The following is a 21,140-nucleotide window of genomic DNA, read 5'->3' on the forward strand; positions in this document are numbered from 1 at the left end:
TTTAATATTCTACTGAACATAGTGTAAGACTAAGAAAAACAGTAAAAAATGAATAGAAAGCAGTCTATGAACATATCCATGAAAATCAAAGTCTAAAAGTTTTTTTTTAATTCAGGAAAAGAGAAAAGATACTTAATAATGCAAATTCTGTTCTCATGATCACAAAATAGAAAAATATAAAAAGAATGACATTACAATGAAAGAAGAATGTAGGAAAAAAATGAGAGTTGAAAGCAAAAACTGAAAATGAGGAACACAAAGGGTTTAAGTGTGCTGTGGGGTCCATTTTTTTTTTTAGCCCCTGATAAATTTGGTACTCTATATAAAATATTAATCTTAGCATAAAGAAAAACTTTATAAAAATTATACAAATTTAATCATGGTTTTGGGCAATTAGATACAAAGATACAAAAACGAAAAATGCTTGGTTATAAAGAATTTTAAATCACTTTTTTTTTCTTTTCCTTTTTCTTAACCTCAAAGTTTAAAAATACCCTGGAAGAAGCATATATAGTTGCACTTTGGATTTTCTGTTGTATGCTTAGTGAACCTGCTAGGTCAGATAACTGCTGATTGTCTATCTGACCTTCCCATTCTTTCGTTTCCTCTTCTTTGATTAATAGAGGTTTTCCAAGAGACTGGCCAACAAGCTGACATACTTCTTGAGCTTTTCGCCATGCGTTCCCAACAGCACAGAGACAAACCTGACGTCTTGGGAATAAAAAAACCACAATAATATTAATGACAACCAACAAGCCATATAACAGATATTTTTTTACAATTTGCTTAACTTACTTACCTAAGATTCTCAGTAGCTCCTGGTGTATGGTAAAAATGAGGAGGACTGATGATAACAGAATTATCTAGCTTTTCAACAAGAAGGTTACAAACATCTTGCATTTTTCCGAATTCAGTGAATGTAATGCAGACCTGTAAATGAAAATGAATTAAAATTATCTTTTTTTGTGAACTGTATTGTTTCAGATTTCTCTGAGTGTATAGAGGAAAAGTAAAACACTAAGATATCAATTTGGAGTAGGAAACGGTAAAAAAGACAAATTATAATTTAGGAGTCAACTTGTATTTATTAAGCACCATGCCAGGCACTGTGCTCAGTGCTAGGGATACAAAGAAAGGCAAAAATCAGTCCCTGCTCTCAATGAGTTCAGTCTAATCAGGGACATAACATTCAAACAAACAGCTATGTACAAAAAGGGTATATACGGGATAAATTGGGGGCAGTCTCAGTGGGAAGACACTAAGCAGTACTGTCTATTATCCTTTTAATATGAACTGGAAAAGGCTCATAGCAGGTGTGATATGAAGAAACCCAGGGAAGCTAGGAGGTGGAGATTAGGAGGGAGAGCATTCCAGGTATAGGTGTAGCCTGTGAAAATACTAAGTCAGGAGAAGGAGCACCTTATTTTAGAAACAGGAAGGTGGCCAGGATCATAGAGTGGCAGAAAAAGGTATGTACACGAAGACTAGAAAAGTAATAGGGGGCAGGTTATAAGGGGCTCTGAACACTAAATAGAAGATTTTATATTTGATCCTGAAGGTGACAGAAGCTCCTAGAAGGGGTGTGTGTGTGTGTGTCTGTGTGTGACATGGTTAGAACTCAACTTTATGAAGATCCCTTTGAAAGCTGAGAGGAGGATGAATCAGAGTTGGGAGAGACTTGTGGCAGGCAGATCAACCATTAGGCTCTTGCAATAGTTCAGGCATGAGGCGATGAAGGCTTGTACAAAGGTGGCACCAGTGTCAGAGAAAAGAACAACATACTGGACACACATACATAACATATATTATGAAGGTAGAAATGACATGACTTGACAAATGACTGAATTGGAGGGGGCAGGGAGTAAACAAAAGGAGTAGAGGATGGCACCTTGTCGTGAGTCTAGGTGATTGAGAGAATGGTGGTACCCATGACAATAATAGAGAAGTATGGAAGGCAAAGAAGGTTTTTGGGGGAATGATGGGTTAAATTTTGGACTTGGGTGTCTAAGTTGTTTATGGGTCATCCAGTTTGGAATTTCTAATAGGCATTTGGAAATTTGAGATTGGGAGAAAGATTTGGCATAGAAAAGTATATCTAAGAGTCATCTGTATAACATGATAATTGAAACCATGCAAGCAGAAGAAATTACTAAGTGAAATAAAGAGGGAAAAGAGAATGGGGTCTAGGAAAAAGCCATGGGGGAGACCCACATGGATTCACTTCCATCTCTATATTCTCTCTTTTGATAATACCATCCAAATCTTAAATTATCACTTCTAGGCATATATTTCTTAAAATTATATCACTACCTCTCTTCAGCGCTTCAGTTCCCATTCCAACCTACTGTAAATTTCTGCATGTGTCTCATATTTATGTGTCTCATATTTCTAACTGCTACTTATCCCATTTGGATGTTATATTAGCATCTAAAACTCAACCTGTACAAAACTGGATTAATCCCATTGCCCTCAAAAATTTCCCCTCCCCTTAACATCTCTCTATCTGTTGATAGCACCACCATCTTCTCCTTCCCTCAGGGTCATCACGTTGGAGTGATCTTTCAATATTTCTCCTCCTTCACCTTATAGCCAATCAGTTGCTGAGTCCTGTTGCTCTTACTTCAGAAATCTTTCCTATTATTTCCCTTCCTTTTTACTTCAACTACCCTAGGTCAGACCTCCATCACCTCAAATGTGCACTACTGTAAGCAGCCTTCTACTGAGGCTTTCTGTCTTGTCTTTCCCCATTCCAATCTGCCAATTATAATGTTTTAAAATTTTGACTAACAGTTTAATTTAGCATACACTACTTCCCTGTAATGGTAAGAAAGGTGGGACTTTTTTTTTTTTTTTACTGTTTTCTCTTTTGGAATACTAAGGCAATCAAATGCCTTTAATGAGTCTTGCCTTTGTTTGAATTGGGCAGGTAAAGTGGGACCTTTTGTTTTTTGTGCCGGAGTGCTTCTCAGCACTGAAGTAATCACATACCTTTGATGAGTCTTGCCTTTCAAATGTAATGGCAAGCAAAGTGTGGTCTTTTGTTTTGGAGTGCTTCTCAGCATTGAGGCACTCAGGTGTCTTTGAGTCTTGTCTTTGTTTGAATTAAGAGTCACTGATTGGAAACAATGTATATGATGTAGTGCTAGTGATTAAAGAGCTTTCCTACACCCCTTTTGCTAAGTAGGCACTGAGCCCTCAGGACCCTGAACACTCTGAAGTTGGTGGTTTGCTTTTGGGGGCACACTCATTGGAAGAATGTTGGTGTGAAGACTCTGGATAGCCATCAAGGTGCTCCCCCCGCCTTTGAAAAACCTAGATGCTGATGCTTCTCTCTCTGGTAACTGTGTGATGTCTTGATCAGACAAAAGCCTGTCTGTTGATCTGTTTATATTTTCTCTGTATTTGCTCTGAAGTTCAAGGTGCTGACTTTTCCCCCCTGAACTAAGTGAATGATATATGTATGTTTAATTAAAGTGAGATTGTTAACCCCTTAAAGTTGCTTTCCTTAGAAAAGCAGATCACAGAACCTATGCTAGCAGGCCTCCTTGTGCTGGTGTTATTGGTCTTACACAGCCATAATAGCAGCAAGTAGCATGTTGTTATATTCCCTCATCCTTAAAAAAATCAGTACATTTGTCCTTCTTTAGTCCTGAGGTACATTCCCAGTTTTCCACATTCTTTCCTGCTCCCTGACAGTGACTCAGCAATCATAACTTAACAATTCTAATGCCATGGGATGTATTTGATTTGAATCACTGACGTGCTCACTTAATGTTTCATCTATCTGGGATTTCAAATTTTTATTACCTATTTTGTCCTAGTCTCTCCCAGACTAAAAATCATTGTCCTTGAAAGAGAAAACAAAAGCAAAAATTTAAAAGTTTTGCATTCTCACTGCCATCTTTTGTCACTGTCACAAGCCACAGCCACAATGAACAGTGGTCCTATACAATTCTTGATTTTTCTCCTTTCCCAATATAGCAAAAAAAAAAAAAGCCCGGTATCATTCATTACTAGTTGCAATTTATTATTAACTTTTAACACCTGACACTTTGTAAAGGACCACGTCACTGTTTTTGTATTCACTCTCAGTTCCCTGCCCTTCCATCTTCTATACACAGCTTCTTCAAGTCTGAGCTGATTGATAAATTCCTGGTGTAGCCACAGTTTCACCTTTTTTTCATTAGGACTGTGTTTTTTTTTTTTTTTTGGTCTTTAGAATTTTATTCTTGAGAGCTTCCCATCCCTTCTGGGCTGATTTCCCCTTGTAGAATTTGGTGCCATGTGATATTACCTGTATATTTTTTTCTACACTATTTGAAATCCTGGCTACAGGTCAGACTATGGTCAGTTTCCTTTTCATTATCACAAATTCTAAGATCTATCACAAACCTCAAAATTTTCCAACCCGTTCCTCTTTGTCTGTCAAATTCCAAAGCCTTTCCTCCTAATTATTTTGGATTTATTTTGCCTATGTTTTGTATTTACTTATTTGAGTACATGTTATTTCCCTTTACTAGAATGTAAGTAACTTGAAGGTAGGGGACTATTTAATTTTTGCTATTGTACTCTCATAACCTAGTATCACAGTGCCTGGCAGACAGTAGGCACTTAAAATGCTTATTTAATTGAATCAGGTCTAGAATTTTGCATTGCTTCCTCCCTCTTATAATGAAATTAGTCTTAATTAAACCATATTAAAAATGCATCAGCAACTCTGCTTTTGACAGAGAGAACTCTAACAGATATCTGGATAACTGAAGTCCCCCCCATAACTACAATATCATACCTTTATACCAAGTTGGTGATCTATTTCCTCCTCCTGTATAGGTGGTCTGCTATTTTCCCAGGATTATTTCTGACTTCCATTGCTCCCTGCTCTTTGACACATCTAGGTTCCTGGATTTTCTTAAGAGTATGCCTTTTTATACTCTAGTTTATCCCACTGCTCCCTCTAGTATACTATTTTTGTTTAAGTCATAATCTTCAAAAGCCACATTCCACTCATAAGTCCCATTCCCCAAACTGGGAATTTACTTAGGAAAAAATGCTTCCTTGCATTTGGATCTCTGGTTATCTGGTACCTCTGCTTTATGTATTTGCATACAGACTTCTGAAACTATGAATTTTACTGCTGAATTTCTTCTTGGATATTTTCCACTGCAAATTAGTCTTCCTCCTGTTATTCTTATGTTATACTTGTTACTCTCAATGGCAGATGGCTTGGCAAATTAATGTGGGCTATTTTCACCCCCCTCCTCCCTATTTTCAGTTTCCTTTTCAATCATATTCATAAGACTCCAGGAAAATATATCATCATTCCTATATTTTAAGCTATAGTCCTGAAATCTAAATCTCACTCTTGAAAACCATCTTCTTAGCCAGTCATTTACTCTTGAAATTTCTATTTCTTTTCTGAATCCCCTACCTTTTGCCAGCAGCAATGATGAAAACACTATGTACCAAAAAGTTTTTTTCCCCTCACAATATCAAAATCCTTTACAGTGTTTTCTAGGTTTCTACTGGTGCTATCATTTATCCCCACAATACTCACAAGTCCTGGGAAGTAATGTCAGATACATGCCATAAGAAAGCAAGAGACCTCTCTATCACTTGTTAGGTCAATAAAGAACTACCTTAGTACCAATTAGTGGGGTTTCACCAATTATTATTTGTCTCTTCTTCTTAGGCCTAGATGACTTCTTTCCTTATAGTACTTATAAATGTACATCATGGTTCCTTGCAGCTGTGATGTTTAAAAAGTTTGAGAGATATAATTTCTGGGTAATCATTTTATTAATAATGCTAGCATTCTATTAATAAAAGGAATAGTCAGAGACACTGAAATGCGGTGGGCTCATACTTTACATGCCCTTAGAAGAGTGGGTATTCCTGAGGGTGGCAATCAACTCTGACTGGTTAACAATTAATGAGAGAGAATGAACACCGCAATGAGAGGTGGACCTATTCTAATGAAGGGCTGGTGGAATATAACTTTGTCGTTTACTTCTAACTTGCTCAGCCTTGGGCAATCTAATTAAATAATTTATTCCCAGCTAAACTTGTGTAGACCATGATGGGCTTTCACATCTTAAATTCCTTCTAAGGTCGGGTGGGGTCTGACCAAACTTGAGGAGTTAATTCAATCTCATCAGTAATGTCCTTTAGACTTAACTTTGAATGAGGACTTTAGAAATAGGGGAACTCTGGACCTTCCCAAATCATCGGTTATTAATAATCATTTCTCTCAGAGCACAAGCAGCTTCCTCTTTAGATAGTCCAGTTCCCTCTTCTAGGAGGAGAGCCTCATCTATTATTTAGCTCCAAATGTTCTGGAGTCCTTTTCTTTCTTCTGATTGTTATAATCATCTACTCTCAGACACCATTTTTTAAAATTTTTTTTCTCAGACACCATTTGACATAAATTAGAATTCTCCCATGCCTCATCAGATGCTTTTTTCTTTTTTTTTGAAATACCTCTTCCATTCTTTTTTCCTTTTTAGTCTTAATTTCATTTTATTTTTATATAAGTTTTTGCTTCTTCAATTGCTTTTGGGATATCTTTTTCTTTTTAGCAATCTCCTCTTCTGGCTTAGGAATAATTTTTCCATCCCAGTAAGAAGCATCTCAATATGGCAAGAAAACCTGTGGATGGGTTGATTCAGTTAATTGTTGTTGTTGTATTTGTCTTTCATTCTCAAAGATGACCATGGCATCAGGGAAATGATGACATGACTTGCAGTTGACTTTGATTTGAGTGAGGGAGGGCTGTGTAAAGTCACCAGCCTCACTTTGTCCTCCAGAGCCATCTGGGTCCAGTGGTCTGATATTCACCAGGAGGAATGAAGATGGCCCAGGATGCAATGGAAGACCCTGGCCCTTTTAGGCTAAGGTCTTTTCTGGTTCTCGTTTTGAGTGAGGTAACACTCATTCAGTGAATAGGCCTCTTTAATCAAGGGGATGGCCCCTTTAATCAAAACTCAAAAAAAAAAAAAATCAAACTGGGAAGGGAAGACCCTCAGGGTTCCTGGCCAAAAGAGAAACACTTACCATTATAAGCTCTGTAAGTATGCTTATGCACTTTGGTAGACCATTGATCTGGATATGCTCAATGACAAGACAATCTACATCTAAAACTTTGGGATCACTCAATGAAGTTTTGAACCTGTACAGCAAAAATGAAAGTTTTTGGCTGGGCTAATGAGTCTATGTCTAGCCCCACTGTTTAACCTGGGCATATCTGACAAATATTTTATTTACAGAAAAGAACATACTGTTCTTTTATGTGACCTCTTTCACATACTTGGTATCCTTTTGAATATGCATACCCTTGATAGTTTGGACAGTTTCAAAGGGTATTCCTGAAGTGGACTTTGAAGTTTTAATCCCTTGATTTTCATGATTTTGTGGAATTATGAGGAATAAGAATACTTGGGGTACACAGAAAGAGGACTTTTTTTTTTCCTATTCTTTCACGAAACACTTCATTTTCCCTGACAATCTGATGTATTCCTTCTACCTCTTCTTTTAGTAGAGAAACCAACTTGTACTTTGTGTACCACAGCTATTAAGTGTATTGGACTCCCCTGCCCCCCCCACCCCCAAACACTGTGTACCCTCTTCAGGGCAAAAAATTCTCCATGCATCCCTTAAACCCCAAGCTGATGATGAATGCCCAAATTTAATCCCTTGCTCTTTATTAGACCAGTTATACCATCTAAATACTATACTATTTATTTTATTTTTATAGCTAACTTTCAAAAATGTAGCTTACTTTGGCTGCCTCCATTTCCTCATGACCACTCCCCACCCTGCACCTTCTTTTAATCTAAAATTTGGCTTTTGTCTTTAACCCTTCACTGAAACTTTCTTTGGCCACCAGTAATCTGCTGAAACCCAATGGAATTTTCTCAGTTTTTATATTTCTTACCCTCCTAGAATTATTTGACATTGGCAAGACTTACTTTTCTTCACTATTTTCTCCCTTTAGTAGAATTTAAACTCCCTGAGTGCAGGAATTATATCCCCATCACCTAGCACAGCATCTGGCACATTAGTAGGTATTTAATAAATATTTGTTGCATTAAGGTGAATTCTGTGGAATTGCATTCATAGTTTTCCTCCTATTCAGCCACTCTCTTTTCCCCTTCATCTATGGATATACTCTAAGCTCCAATACTTGGTGCTCTATATTAATTTCCTTGGAGTATGCTTACCTTTAATGGCTTCAGTGACTATATTTTGAACATATAATTCTTAAACACATATTTTCAACTCTGACTTCTTACCCTGTTTGAAGCTCTCTGACAATCTATGCCTATTTACTTGCTTGGATATTTAGTTTAACTTACCTTCTCTAAAAAGTCCTTCTTGACTACCTCCTTCTTCCTCAATTTCTCTAACTCTTCTACTCCTAAAATATGCATATAATTCGACTTCCACTCGACTTTGCTGCTTTGAAACATTTTGCATGTGTTTATTTTATGAAACCAGTAACAGGGTTGGACACAAAAACTGAAAGCCTTTAAATCAAGTGACTAAATATGGCTATATGAAAAAAAACCAAAACATCTCACCATTTTGTTACCAAATTGGCTAAGCACTCCCATACCCAGTACCTCATTTTGGGAATATACTGATCTGAGGTTTCTGTAAAGTTTAACCTCTCACAAAACCTTCCGTAGAGCCAGGATGGTGATGGGTGTTTTGGATTTTAAAGGACTTCCTTGCATACAAAGTAGAACAGGTTGAGAAGGCAATAAGGCAAGTTAAAAGAATATACACTAAGTACTAATAAAACTGAAAGGAATTGTATCTATTGCAATAAGAATCATGAGTTAACTCTAGGAGATGTCTTAAGTGGGGAAAATGCAATTATTACCACTGATAAATTTAAATTTTTGCTTTTCTTCCCCCAACAAAGAATAATATACTGGAAAAAGATTAATCTAAGATTAGATGTGATGTTGGACATTTCTTAAAAATATTATTTCTAACAATTTAAAGAATTCCACATTCCCAGCTTTAAGGAATCTTAAAATCTGATGCTATTATCTCCTATTTTGTGGGAATTTTAAATTTTTTTTATTAATTTTTATTATTTGGGGGTCAGGGTCATTCCTCCCGCAATGTTTCGTTAACTAAAAGCCTGTCCCTGTTAATACTAACCTCACCTGACCAAAACCTGACTCATGGAATAACAGTGTTAAGGGAAGACTTCTGACACTCCTAAGACACAACTGAGAGGAAAAATGGAACACAGCATCTTTTAAAACCTCCACCCTAAAATATTTTATTTGTAGAAGAATTTCCCTGATGCCAAGTCTTGTTGACATGTAGATTCCTTCCTCTCGATCATCCAATTGTGACTTCTTTAAAATGCAGCCTTGTAGTTTTGTAAGTGTAGGATTTTGCAAACTAAATGTTTAACCTGTAACCTTAGTTTACCTAGAGAGTCTGTTTAACTACGTTTATTTCCTTAGGGAATGTATGAGATTATGGCTTTGCTTAACTAAATTGTTCAAATTTTATGACACTGCATGGGATTATGAATCTTTTTTAATCACCTAAAAGAATGTATGAGATAACAAATAAAAGAATTATTTCTCTGTCATTGATGTAATTTTGTCCTTAAGAAGCCTTACTAGAATCCTAATCATTGTTGAAGGATTATTTTTTTTAACCCCTCTGAACCTGTGCTTCAGCATAATAAAACCCAGGTTTTTACCTCTATAATTTCTGTGTTGTGGTAGATATATTTTAGCAGCAGTTACCTGCCACATAAATTAAAAAAGATTTTTTTTTCTCATAACACAACCATTTTCCTTCTCTTTACCATCCCTGATCCCCAAAATATAACTGTAAGGCTTCTAATTAGGAGCAGGTCTTTGATTGTAATGCCATTATAATAGACAGTATTACAAGAACATGTATAGTTAAAATGTTATTTAAAATATTTATGACAATTATATCTATGGCCAGTTATCTCATTTGGTTAGGGTTTCACGGCGCCAATAGAAGTCAAAATCTCAAGTTTAATCTTGAATGATTAAGTTACTACATATTGCAAAGGACAAGTTGGCATGGAACATAAGATCAAATTAAATTCTTCTGCAAAGAAACTGAAGTATTTAGAGGAAGGAAATAACTTCTAAGCTGTTAAGAGATCTGTATGTTTAAACAGTTATAAATGCAAATTTAACTGGTTTCATTAAAAACAACTTTAAAAATATTTCCAGTGTATGTCCTATTATAGGAAGATCCCCTTCCTACTTTGCCCCTTTCTGTAGTAGCAGCCAGTAGTCAGGGGCAATTTCCCTCAACCCCACTGGGAGCTTTTACTTTAAGGGGCCCAGGGGCTACACACATGGCATATAAATTGAATCTAACATGAGAGTCACTTAAAAACCCTAAACGGTCAATTTATATGCTATTATGCCTGGTCACTTTTCTCTCTTCTTCGGTCATCAACTACATCCTAGACCTACCTAGAGATCAAAGTAGCAAATGTGTGCTACTCATGGATTACAACAAAATACCTCAAAAAAACTTTCTGTACTAATGGTGAATCAGCTATTGTCAGCTAAAAAAATGAAAAGGCATACACCACACAACTCTAAATTGACTTTTAAAAATGTTGTACCAGAAGCGAGCGAGACACACCACAGAGTATAAGTTTTAAGTGGAGAATTTATTGGCCGGTGGCCATTGGGGTACGGCACCCCAAATCAATGGCAATGTGTTGGGGTGATGGCATGGCTTATGTAGGATATGGGGGTACAGGGCGGGGGGAGCAGGAACAAAGGTCCTGGCTGATCAAAAGATTCAGTCAGGTTATCCTACTAGTGAGAAAATCTCATTTACATTCCTTGGTGGAGTCATGGAGCCCCAGGGATATCTGCTAGAAAGGGTCTGCCAGGTTATCCTTCAGTGGGATGGTCCTATCTATTGATATTGCTTGGTGGAGTCATGGAGTCCCAGGGGGTTTGCTAAATGCCAAAGATATTTGAGTCCATTCTTTCTGGGGGGTGCTTGTCAGTAGCTAGGGGTTTCTCAGGGGTTCCTAATTTTCCTTGTATTACAAAAACTTTAATAATCTCATACAGTAGGAACAGATTTAAAGAGTGGGTTCCCTTTGAGACTAGGTAGATGAATGCCTACACTAAGTCCATCCATTTGAGAGTATATCCTATTTTTGATTCTCTAGTTACATAGATATCACTAGGATGCACGTGGGAAAATTAATTTTTAAATATAATCTTAATAAATGAAGGTGGCTGACCTACATGGTAAGGATAAAAACTTTCAAAATAATTTGATTCCAAGTTATATCCGCATTAAAAGTCAAAAACAAAATCACACCCACACTCCTTACTTTTTCCAAATTTGTTGAACTTGCTTTAGACATTCATGATGTTTTTGGTTATTATGTGGAAGAGGCATGTGAAATCCCCAAGGCAGTTTGCAACAAAGAGAATAGCTTCTTCTCTTTAAATGCATCAGGAGTCCCCCAAATTAGCATATTACTATAAAAGATAGTTCATTTCCTTAAAACTAGTAGGATCAGACCCAATGTGAGAAACTGCTTTCTCTTTGCACAAAATATGAACCTTTTTCATTACTAATTTTGCCTAAAAATTTGAAGTGATCTACCTTAATGAAGTTGGTGATTAAGAAAAAACCAAAAAGTCTGAAGTAAAAAAAAAAATCACTCAGAAATCCAAATCTTGATCTTTTTAGAGATACACCAAACATTCTGAATTTAACAACTGTAGCTACCAAAGTCCTAACCAATCTTAAAAACCGTCAAGGTTTTTTTTTGTTTAATTCACTATATTTTTCCTTCACTGACTATCATTGTGGTCAAATATGCCACATATTGTAAGAGCAAGAAAAGCTGGGTTTTAATATTGATTTAGTAGCTCTTGGGTAAGGTTTCTTGCTTTTTACATTCCCCTTATTGGTATTATTTAAAGGCAGTGGAAGTGGTTATTTTTGTAAATACAAAGTGGTGCTAGCAGCAGGGTTACCAATACAGTCAGGGGAGGGGGATATTGCTATTTCTGCTGTTTTTCTTCAAATTCAGGTACCCTTCTAAACCTAAAGGGAGTATGAAGTTTAGTTATACATGTGTTGTATCTACAAACATAACAAACATTTATAATTCAAAAAGATCAAAGGCATCCTTTCTGAACTTTCTATGCTGGGGGTTCTTTTCCTTTTTTGTGTTATGAACCCCTTTAGCAGTTTGGTGAAATCTATGGACCTTTCTCAGAACAAGGTTGCAAAATGCATTAAATAAAATACATAGGACTATAAGGAATAGCAATAATATTGAAACAACTATTAAAATATTAAAAAAACCCCAAACCCCAACAAAACCAAGTTCACAGACCCCAGGCTGAAAACTCTTGTTCTATGCCTTGTACAGCTGCTGTTTTTCTCCAAATTTAGAAGACTTGGAAATTTAAAACTTTGCAAGTCAGAAAGTAATTTAATCATGAACAGATGGGGGAAAAATCAATTTTTAAAGACAGGTACATAGGCCAATATAAGCTTCTTCACTACCCCTTCCCCAGACTTCAAAAAAAAATTCACACCTTCATTCATTTTCTTGACTTTTGTTTAAGTCTTTTCCTTAAGTTGCAGATGATGACACAGTCCACCTTCTTTCCCAGGCTATCTCCTCCACTTGCGTCTCTGATCTCCTCCCCTCCCTTCCAACGTCCTTTGAAAGCCTGCCCAGTCATTTATTGTCTTTTGCTCCCACTGATACTCTTTCCCCTATTTCCTGGCACGTCCCTGTTTCCTACAAACGTGCTCAGACCTCTCCTACCTTTACAACAAAACAAAACAAATTTGCTTTTAACCCCGTTACCCTCTCAGGCTATTCTCTTTACTTCTTCCCCCACTCATTGCCAAACTTCTACGTAAAAATTTCATAACTATCCTCTAATGGCCTTTTTTAGGTCTTTCATTCTTTTTAACCTTAGGCAGAACATAAACAGTAAGGCAGAGTACTGACCACTTGCAAGAAGTCTTGAAGGATGGCTTAAGACTTGACTGGGGAGAGGAGGGAGAAGGTTCTGGGAAATTCTGTAGAGAGAATTTATGCTTTGAGTAGGGAATGAATAAGAGAATGACATGAATGAAGTCTTGGAGGACTGGAAAACCATGAGGGATATTGAAGAGACTGGCCTAGTTGGACCAGAATATTTATGTAGGCAATCACTAAGAAAAACTGGAAAGATAGGTTTTAGCTACATTATGAAGGGTCTTGAATAACAGGCTAAAAGAGTTCAACTTCTTCATGCTGAAAAATGATCAAATGATTCTTCACTGCCTAGTGACATAACAAGTTTGGGGAAGACAGATAAGGTGCCATGTGAAGAGTGGATTGGAAGGAGAAAGACTAGGCAGGAAAACTGTTGAGGAGACAACTGCTGATTTTAATGGCATAAAGTAGGAACAGAAAGAAAGGATCACGGATCTAAAATTGCAAAGTTCTTTAGACCTTACCTAGTATAACTTCCTAATTTTGCAAATGAGGAAATGGAGACCCAGAGGAGTTATGCAACTTGTTGAAGGTCACACAGATATTAAGAAATCTATGTCTTCAGACTCTTTTGGCATATTGGAAATAGCACTGGTTCTTGCAGTCAGAGGACTTGAGTTCAAATCCTGCCTCTAAAGCTTACTGTCTTGTCACTAAACTTCCTTAGATTGCAGTTTTCTTCCCTCAAAAGTGAAAGGACAGAATTTGATGGCCTTTGAGGTCTCTTCCAGTTTTAAGTCTATGATCTTGTGACCTTGCTTCTTCAAAGCACTCATATAAACTAAGATATCATTGATATTCATGAGTACCATGAAAAAATCTTTGTGGTTTAAAAAAAATATTAATTGTAGAACAACACAATATTTTAAATAACTGTCTTAGAATGTGTACTGATAAGGAAATAATATTTCGATGCTGGGAAAGAGACAATTCTCACATGAGAATTATCATGAGCCCTCAGTGATTCATACTAGTGTCTTGTCTTACAACTTTTTTTTTTGTTGTAACCATTTTTATTTATTTATTTTTAATTTTTTGTTTACAACAGTCAGTTCCACAAGTTTTTGAGTTCCAAATTTCCTCCCCCTCCTTCTCTGCCCCTCCCCCCCCAAAATAGCATGCAATCCAATAGAGGTTCTACATATACCTTCGCATTAAACTTATTTACACAATAGGCACGTTGTAAAGAAGAACTGTAACTGACAGAATGAATCATGAGAAAGAAGAAGGGAAAAAAAGGGAGCAAATAGTTTGCATTCAGACTCTAATTCTTTCTCTGGATGTGGATAGTTTTTTCATGAGTCTTTTGGAGCTGTCTTTGAACCTTGTATTGCTGAGAAGGGCCAAGTCTATCAAAGGTAGTCATCACAGAAGCAGTATGTCTATGGTTGTGTATAATGTTCTCCTGGTTCTGCTCCCCTCACTCAGCATCAGATCATGTAAGTCTTTCCAGGTTATAATGAAGTCCATCTGCTCCTCCTTTCTTATAGCACATTAGTATTCCATTACCTTCATATACCACAATTTATTTAGCCATTCCCCAATTGATAGGCATCCCCTTGATTTCCAATTTTTTGCTACCACAAAAAGAGCTGCTATAAATATTTTTGTACACACGGGTCCCTTTCCCACTTGCGTGATCTCTTTGGGACACAGCCTTAGAAGTGGTATTGCTGAGTCAAAGGGTATGCACATTTTTATAGCCCTTTGGGCATAGTTCCAAATTGCTCTCTGGAATGGCTGGTTCAGTTCACAACTCCACTAACAATGTAAATAGTGTTCCTATTTTCCCAATCTTCTCTAGCATTTATGATTTTCCTGTTTTGTCATGTTAGCCAATCTGACAGGAGAGATGTGGTGCCTAAGAGTTGTTTTGATTTGCATTTCTCTAATCAAGAGTGATTTAGAGCATTTTTTTCATATGACTATAGAAATCTTTAATTTCTTCCTGTGAAAACTGCCTGTTCATATACTTTGACCATTTATCAATTGGAGAATGACTTGTATTCCTATAAATTTGACTCAGTTCCCTGTATATTTTAGATATGAGGCCTTTATCAGAGACATGGGTTGTAAAAATTCTTTCCCAATTTTCTGCTTCCCTCCTAATCTTTGCTGCATTGGCTTTGTTTGTACACAACCTTTTCAATTTAACATAATCGAAATTATCCATCTGCATTCTGCAATGCTCTCTATCTCATTTGGTCATTCATTTTTCCCTTTCCCATAAATCTGACAGGCAAACTATTCCCTGCTCTCCCAAACTGCTTATAGTATCAGCCTTTATACCTAAATTGTGAACCCATTTTGACTTTATTTTGGTAAACAGTATAAGATATTTGTCTATGACCCTTTTCTGCCATACTATTTTCCAGTTTTCCTAGCAGTTTTTGTGAAATAGTGAATTCTTAACCCAGAAGCTGGACTCTTTGGGTTTATCACATCTTACAACTTTTAAACAATCCATCTGTGGTCTTGAAAGCTGTGTTTCCCCTCCATCATTTATTTATTGTCTAACCTTGGATTTAATTCACTTGACCCTTCCAGGGTTCAATAACTTCCTATGTAAAATGGGGAATACCTGCACCTTATGTGCCTGTAGGATAAGAACATCATTTCTTGAGATCTCTTCTAGCTCTAAAAATCTTTGATTTCTTGCCCGCAGAGTCAGGGCAGCATGTTTCCTGCGACTAGAAGGGGAACACAGACAATATTCCAATTTGTATAGTAAGTTAATATTATTTTTAGAGGATTAGAAGTTGTCACTAGTATTGTGTTTTAACTATGATTAGAAAATGTTTTTTGTTTGTAAGGCCTTAGACATATAAATGCATTAATGTTTCCTAAAAATGGAAGAAGTTCTGGGAACTAAAGTCTACATTAATTGAAAGTACTGAGAAGGTTTTCATTCTATTCTGCTTTTTCACTAAGGTTATTTCTCTTAAGGATTCCTAATTTACCAAGGGACAATGAAATTATACTGTGAAATAAAAGAATATTGAAAGTGCTCCAATATTTTATAAACAACATTAGTTCTACCATTATTTGGATGAAATAAATTTCTTTTGTGGTGTTTTCATCTCCCTCAGAAAAAATACTGCTACATAAGTCATCAGGTGTCAATCAATTGCATCCCTCCAAACTCCTCCAACCTTTTTGATTTTACTTCAAAAAACTCTCCCCTCCAATAAATCTCATTAAATTTCCTTTAAATTCTTAAATATACCAAATTATAAATGATTCAGAGAAAGACGATCTTTTCTCAACATCATGCATAACTTTTTTTCCTGCATAAATTAGGTTTGAGGATAAAAATAAATGACAAAATTGCCCCCACAAAGTCATGCTGTTTTCAATTATTTGATGTGATAAATACATACCTCTGCTTCCATGTGATAAGCATTTTCTACTCTACTAAAATCCTTTGTCACAGTTATATTTTCTGCCTGAAACGGAAAGTAGAACAGTATAATTCTTAAAGCCAATAAAACAAACTAAAAATTTAGCTATTGTATGCTATTCCTCTGAAACAAAATAGAAACCTGAACTTTGGATAACTTATTTAAAAAGCAGGAATATAGAATATCAAAGGCCTAAGGTAAGGAGGATATTCTGCTTAGTTTTTAAAAATACCTAAAAAAAGCAGAAATCAAACACATTCATTCTTTTAAAAGTGTACTAGAAAAATATTTCTTAATAACTCCCATTTTGACTTAAGAGTTTCACACTATCTAGGCACATTTATAATATTAAAGTGTATGCCTAAGGAATTTAATACAGTAAAAATATTTAAATGCACTGATATCTAGTTTTTAAGAAAAGTAAACCTATGGTGAACCTTTTTATAGAACAAAAAAAAATCACACGATTTCTTTTTTGCATACTTTAATGTTTCATGTCTTACATTATTTAAAGTATATATGGCATAGTAGATGGTACAGTTTAGTGATATCCTCTAAAAATATTCTGATCCCTGTTCTTTGGGAAACTGTACATCTGAGAGAAGAAGGGAAAGAGAGAGCAAGTAGCTAATATGTAATTATTAGCTTGTATCTTCTCTTCTTCCTCTGCACCTCCCTAAGGGTGTTTGCTGCCCATTTTTGATGCTGCTCTATAATATTTTTACTAAGTAAGGACTACTGTTTCTTATGTTTGCACTCAGTTTGGTTTATGCAATTTTTAAGTTGGAAGGGGCCTCTAATTCAAACTCCTTATTCATCAAACCTGCCTCTAATATTCCTTCTAACCAAATTTCATCTACATAAAAATGTTAAGTGGAGAGAAAGGAACTCTGCATACTGTGATTTGCCCAAGATACTTGAAGCCTCCTTAAAGAGACCTTACCTGTGGTTAAAATTTTTTTATCCTTATCTTTTTAAATGGTACTCACAGTCCCTGACAAAACAGTAGCTATTATCATACTTAATATTTCTTAAAGTATCTGAGAGATAGCTATCTCTACTCTTCTTCAGCCTGCCTGACCAACTGTACTGTCTCACACCAGGACCAAAAATATCTACTTTATTTCCTACTCCTTAATACGTATCTTATGTTCCGGGCAGGCTGTGGGTTTTTTTTTTTTTTGACTGTTCTATCTATATGAGTTCTATCCTTTTGTTCATGTTATTAAGTTCCTCTTAGTGAATTTTCCTTCTATGCCCAATCTACTCCTATTCAAATCTTACTAACTTCCAGTGCCTACTCAGGTTTAACCCATAAGGCTTTCTTCCCTTACAGAAGATTTATTTTTCCCTTCTTTGAAAACTCTTTAATAGTTATGTTTTGTACCACACATTTTAGTATTTAATTTTGTACTATTTTATATTATTCTCTAAAGTCTTCTCTCTCCAAATATATTCTTAAACTTCTTAAGGAAAGTAGCTGTTTTTGTATCCCTCATATCATATAGCACAATGGTTAATTAGGTATCAGACCAGTAAGTAGACCTTCAACTGGTTTCTATCCTGTTCTCAGAAATACCCTGAGAAGAATATGGTTTGAGCTTTTGCCTGGGGATGTGAATCCATGAGCTATAACTATATTTCCAACAATGATATTTACTACCATTCTTTGTGAGACCCTCCAAATGAAATCAACACACACACACACATACTACCTTTAATGTAAAGGTAAATACATGGGAGGATTAAAAACAACAACCACCACCACCTACATTTGAAAATATGTTTTAGGAGCAATAAATGAAAGACTGAAGATTTATAGGCTACACAGATACAACTATAGTACAGAGAGCTATAATAGACATAACTATTGAATCACTATATACCTATAGATCAAAATGTAGCAAGTTCCAAATAACATTATAAAAAATGAAACTGTTAAAAGTATAATCAATGACTCATTACTGATATGGGAAACACCACGATATAGTCAGATTGCTGATTTGTTAGAACAAAGATTAAAATAAATGCAAAGAATAAAAATGAGAGAAAGATGTGGTGAGCAATTAACTCCAATCTGACCCATTTAAACAATTATTGATGCCAAAAATATGAAACAGATGAAGAAACAGACTTCAGCACCTATCATAACCATTTTCTAAAGAAGTCTGAGGTAATTAATTGGCATAATAAGGAGACCAAAAGCACCTAACAAACCATCTCTGCCATCAAACACTTGACCTGTTTGCCAAGCATAGAAATATAGCAGCCATGGGCAACACTGGTTTAAACATAAAGTCATCTGTAAAGTCTTATGAAGAAGGGCAGTGACAGATTATGGGCAATACTGTTTTATGAAACAAGAAGAAAGGGTGGAAGGAAAAGCAAAATTGAAGAAAATTATGCCTTAAAGGCTCTCCTCCAACAAGATGTTTCCAATATAAATGTCAAAATCATACGATATGTATCTGGAAAGATACAACAGAACTTGTTTAATAACCCTCTGATTATTAACATCAACAATTTATATCAAATGAGGCATAATACAGAGAGATGTATACTTGCCAAAGATGTTGTCACCGTTATGGAAGATATCTAGTGCAAAGAACAAACTGAAGTATTCCTTTTGGATGATGTGGTCTACCAGTATGATATGAATTACACTGTGCAGATTGCATTAAGCTCTGGAACACTGCAGAGCCTCCTAAATGAGACCATAATTTCTCAAGACAGCTTGGTCTAATGCTAGAAAACAATAAGTGAATGAAGAATGCCTCCTGTCCAGGCTATGATATGCAAAGGAATGGACAACCCACAGAGCTTGTGCGAAAGTACATATATCATGGATAGATACTACAAACATTCAGTGAACTGGACCCAGAATCAACAGTACAAGGAACATGGGCTGGACTGCCTCTGGGGAAACTACACAATTCTTTTAATGTCCCTAAATTTCTCTCCAAAACAAAGGACTAAATACCAATGATTTTTCAGCGGCAATATATGACTACAAATCACGGAGCATTAAAATCTGAAGAATGAAATAGTCTTTAAATAACTTACGGTGAAGATTAGGAAGACATGCTTGGTGGATGTGAGCAGATTGCAACAAATTACAAACAAGTATGCAAAAGAAATAGTGTAAAAGATATAATGAGAAAAAAGTTTCAACAGAATAAACTATGGGCTAGCCATGTGGCGAGAGAAAAGTGATAGCCACTTGATGTCCGGAAAATGAGAGGAAAACCCCACTGTAAGTTAGGTGGATTCTTTGTGGGGAATCTCTCTGAAGATATAGTCAAAAAAATGATACAAGATAGGAAGGTCTGAATGGGTTATGATCAACACTGTTAGAGGGAATACACATAACAATGAAATCACAGATTCACTGAATTATACTGGCAAACTGTTTTGAAAAAGGCTGAAATTCTAATTAGTGAAATTCTTAATCAGTGTTTTCCACCACCGACTTGCTGTTAGTGAAGTGAGAATATATGAAAACTAGAAGTGACTTGTCAATGCTGTAAGGGATTATCAATCTTCTGGGAGCATCCCTCTTTTGCTCTGGAGGTAGGGAAAAATGCTCTCAGACAAGATTAGGTGTTCAAAATCAAGAAGATTATCTTTGGGGCTACAGACATTTTGATTATTTACATGCTGGATTACAACACTCTACTTTAACAGGGTTTGGTAGCAACAACAAAAACAATAATTATAATAGCTAATGTTTATATAATCTTCAAGATTTGCCCATTTCAGACTTCCAGCAGCCCACTGAAGTAGGTGCTAGATTCTTCCCATTTTACAGATGAGGAAACAGGCTGAGAATAGTTAAATGATTTGTCCAGGATCAGGTGGCCAATAAGTGCCTGAAGTAAGATTTGGATTCTGCCTATCTTCTACAGGAAGCCTTTCCCAACCCTTTTTAATTCTAGTGGTTCCCTCTTATAATTACTTTCTACTTGTTATGTACACAGCTTGTTTGTACATATTTGTTTGCTTGTAGTTTCCCCAATTAGATTGTGAACTCCTTGAGGGCATTTACCTCTTTGTTTCCCCAGTGCTCTCATGTGGTGGCCAGGAGGCACAGTAGATAAAGTGCTGGACCTGAAGTCACAGAGATCTGAGTTCAAATTCAACCTTAGACACAATATTACTAGCTGTGTTACTCTGGCCCAGTCACTTAACCCTATTTGCCTCAGTTTACTCATCTGTAAAATGACCTCAAGAAGGAAACAGTAAACTACTCTAGTACCTTTGCCAAGAAAACCCCAAATGGGGTCACAAAGAGCCAGACATGACTCAACAACAACAAAATTTTCAGAGCTTAGCACAGTTTCTGGCACATAATAGGCCCTCAATAAGTGTTTATTTGACTACTGTCTTGACAGGAATCAATCTACTACAGTAAACAATACGTGGCTGTATAGTATAGAACACAGGATTTAGAATCAAAGCCCTTGGGTTTGAACCCTAGCTCTCTTCTGCACCTTGCAATGTGACTCTGGGCACTTAACTTCTTCGGATCTATTTCCTCATATATAAAATGAGCATCTAGGCTCTAAGGTCCCCTCTAGTTTTAAGTGTACGATCCCACTTACCAGCTATATGACTTTAGGCAAGTCAAATTAACCTGAGTCTGTCTCCTCATCTGTAAAATGAGGAGATCAGCCCTAACTCCCAGA

The 21,140-nt window shown here is 36.2% G+C and overlaps 1 protein-coding gene across 1 annotated transcript in view; it reads right to left on the reverse strand.

Moving 5' to 3' along the window:
• Positions 1–357: 357 nt before the first annotated feature.
• Positions 358–21,140, reverse strand: part of IRAK1BP1 (interleukin 1 receptor associated kinase 1 binding protein 1) — a 34,184-nt gene continuing 13,401 nt past the window's right edge. Inside the window, exons 2-4 of the mRNA XM_036768078.1 lie at positions 16,435–16,500; positions 800–930; positions 358–711 (exon numbers count right to left, since the gene is read on the reverse strand). Coding sequence (XP_036623973.1) covers positions 441–711; positions 800–930; positions 16,435–16,500 — 468 coding nt within the window. The 3' untranslated portion in view covers positions 358–440. The remainder of the gene's footprint in view (positions 712–799; positions 931–16,434; positions 16,501–21,140) is intronic.

The sequence above is a fragment of the Trichosurus vulpecula genome, chromosome 7, assembly GCF_011100635.1.
Source record: "Trichosurus vulpecula isolate mTriVul1 chromosome 7, mTriVul1.pri, whole genome shotgun sequence".
Lineage (NCBI taxonomy): Eukaryota > Metazoa > Chordata > Mammalia > Diprotodontia > Phalangeridae > Trichosurus > Trichosurus vulpecula.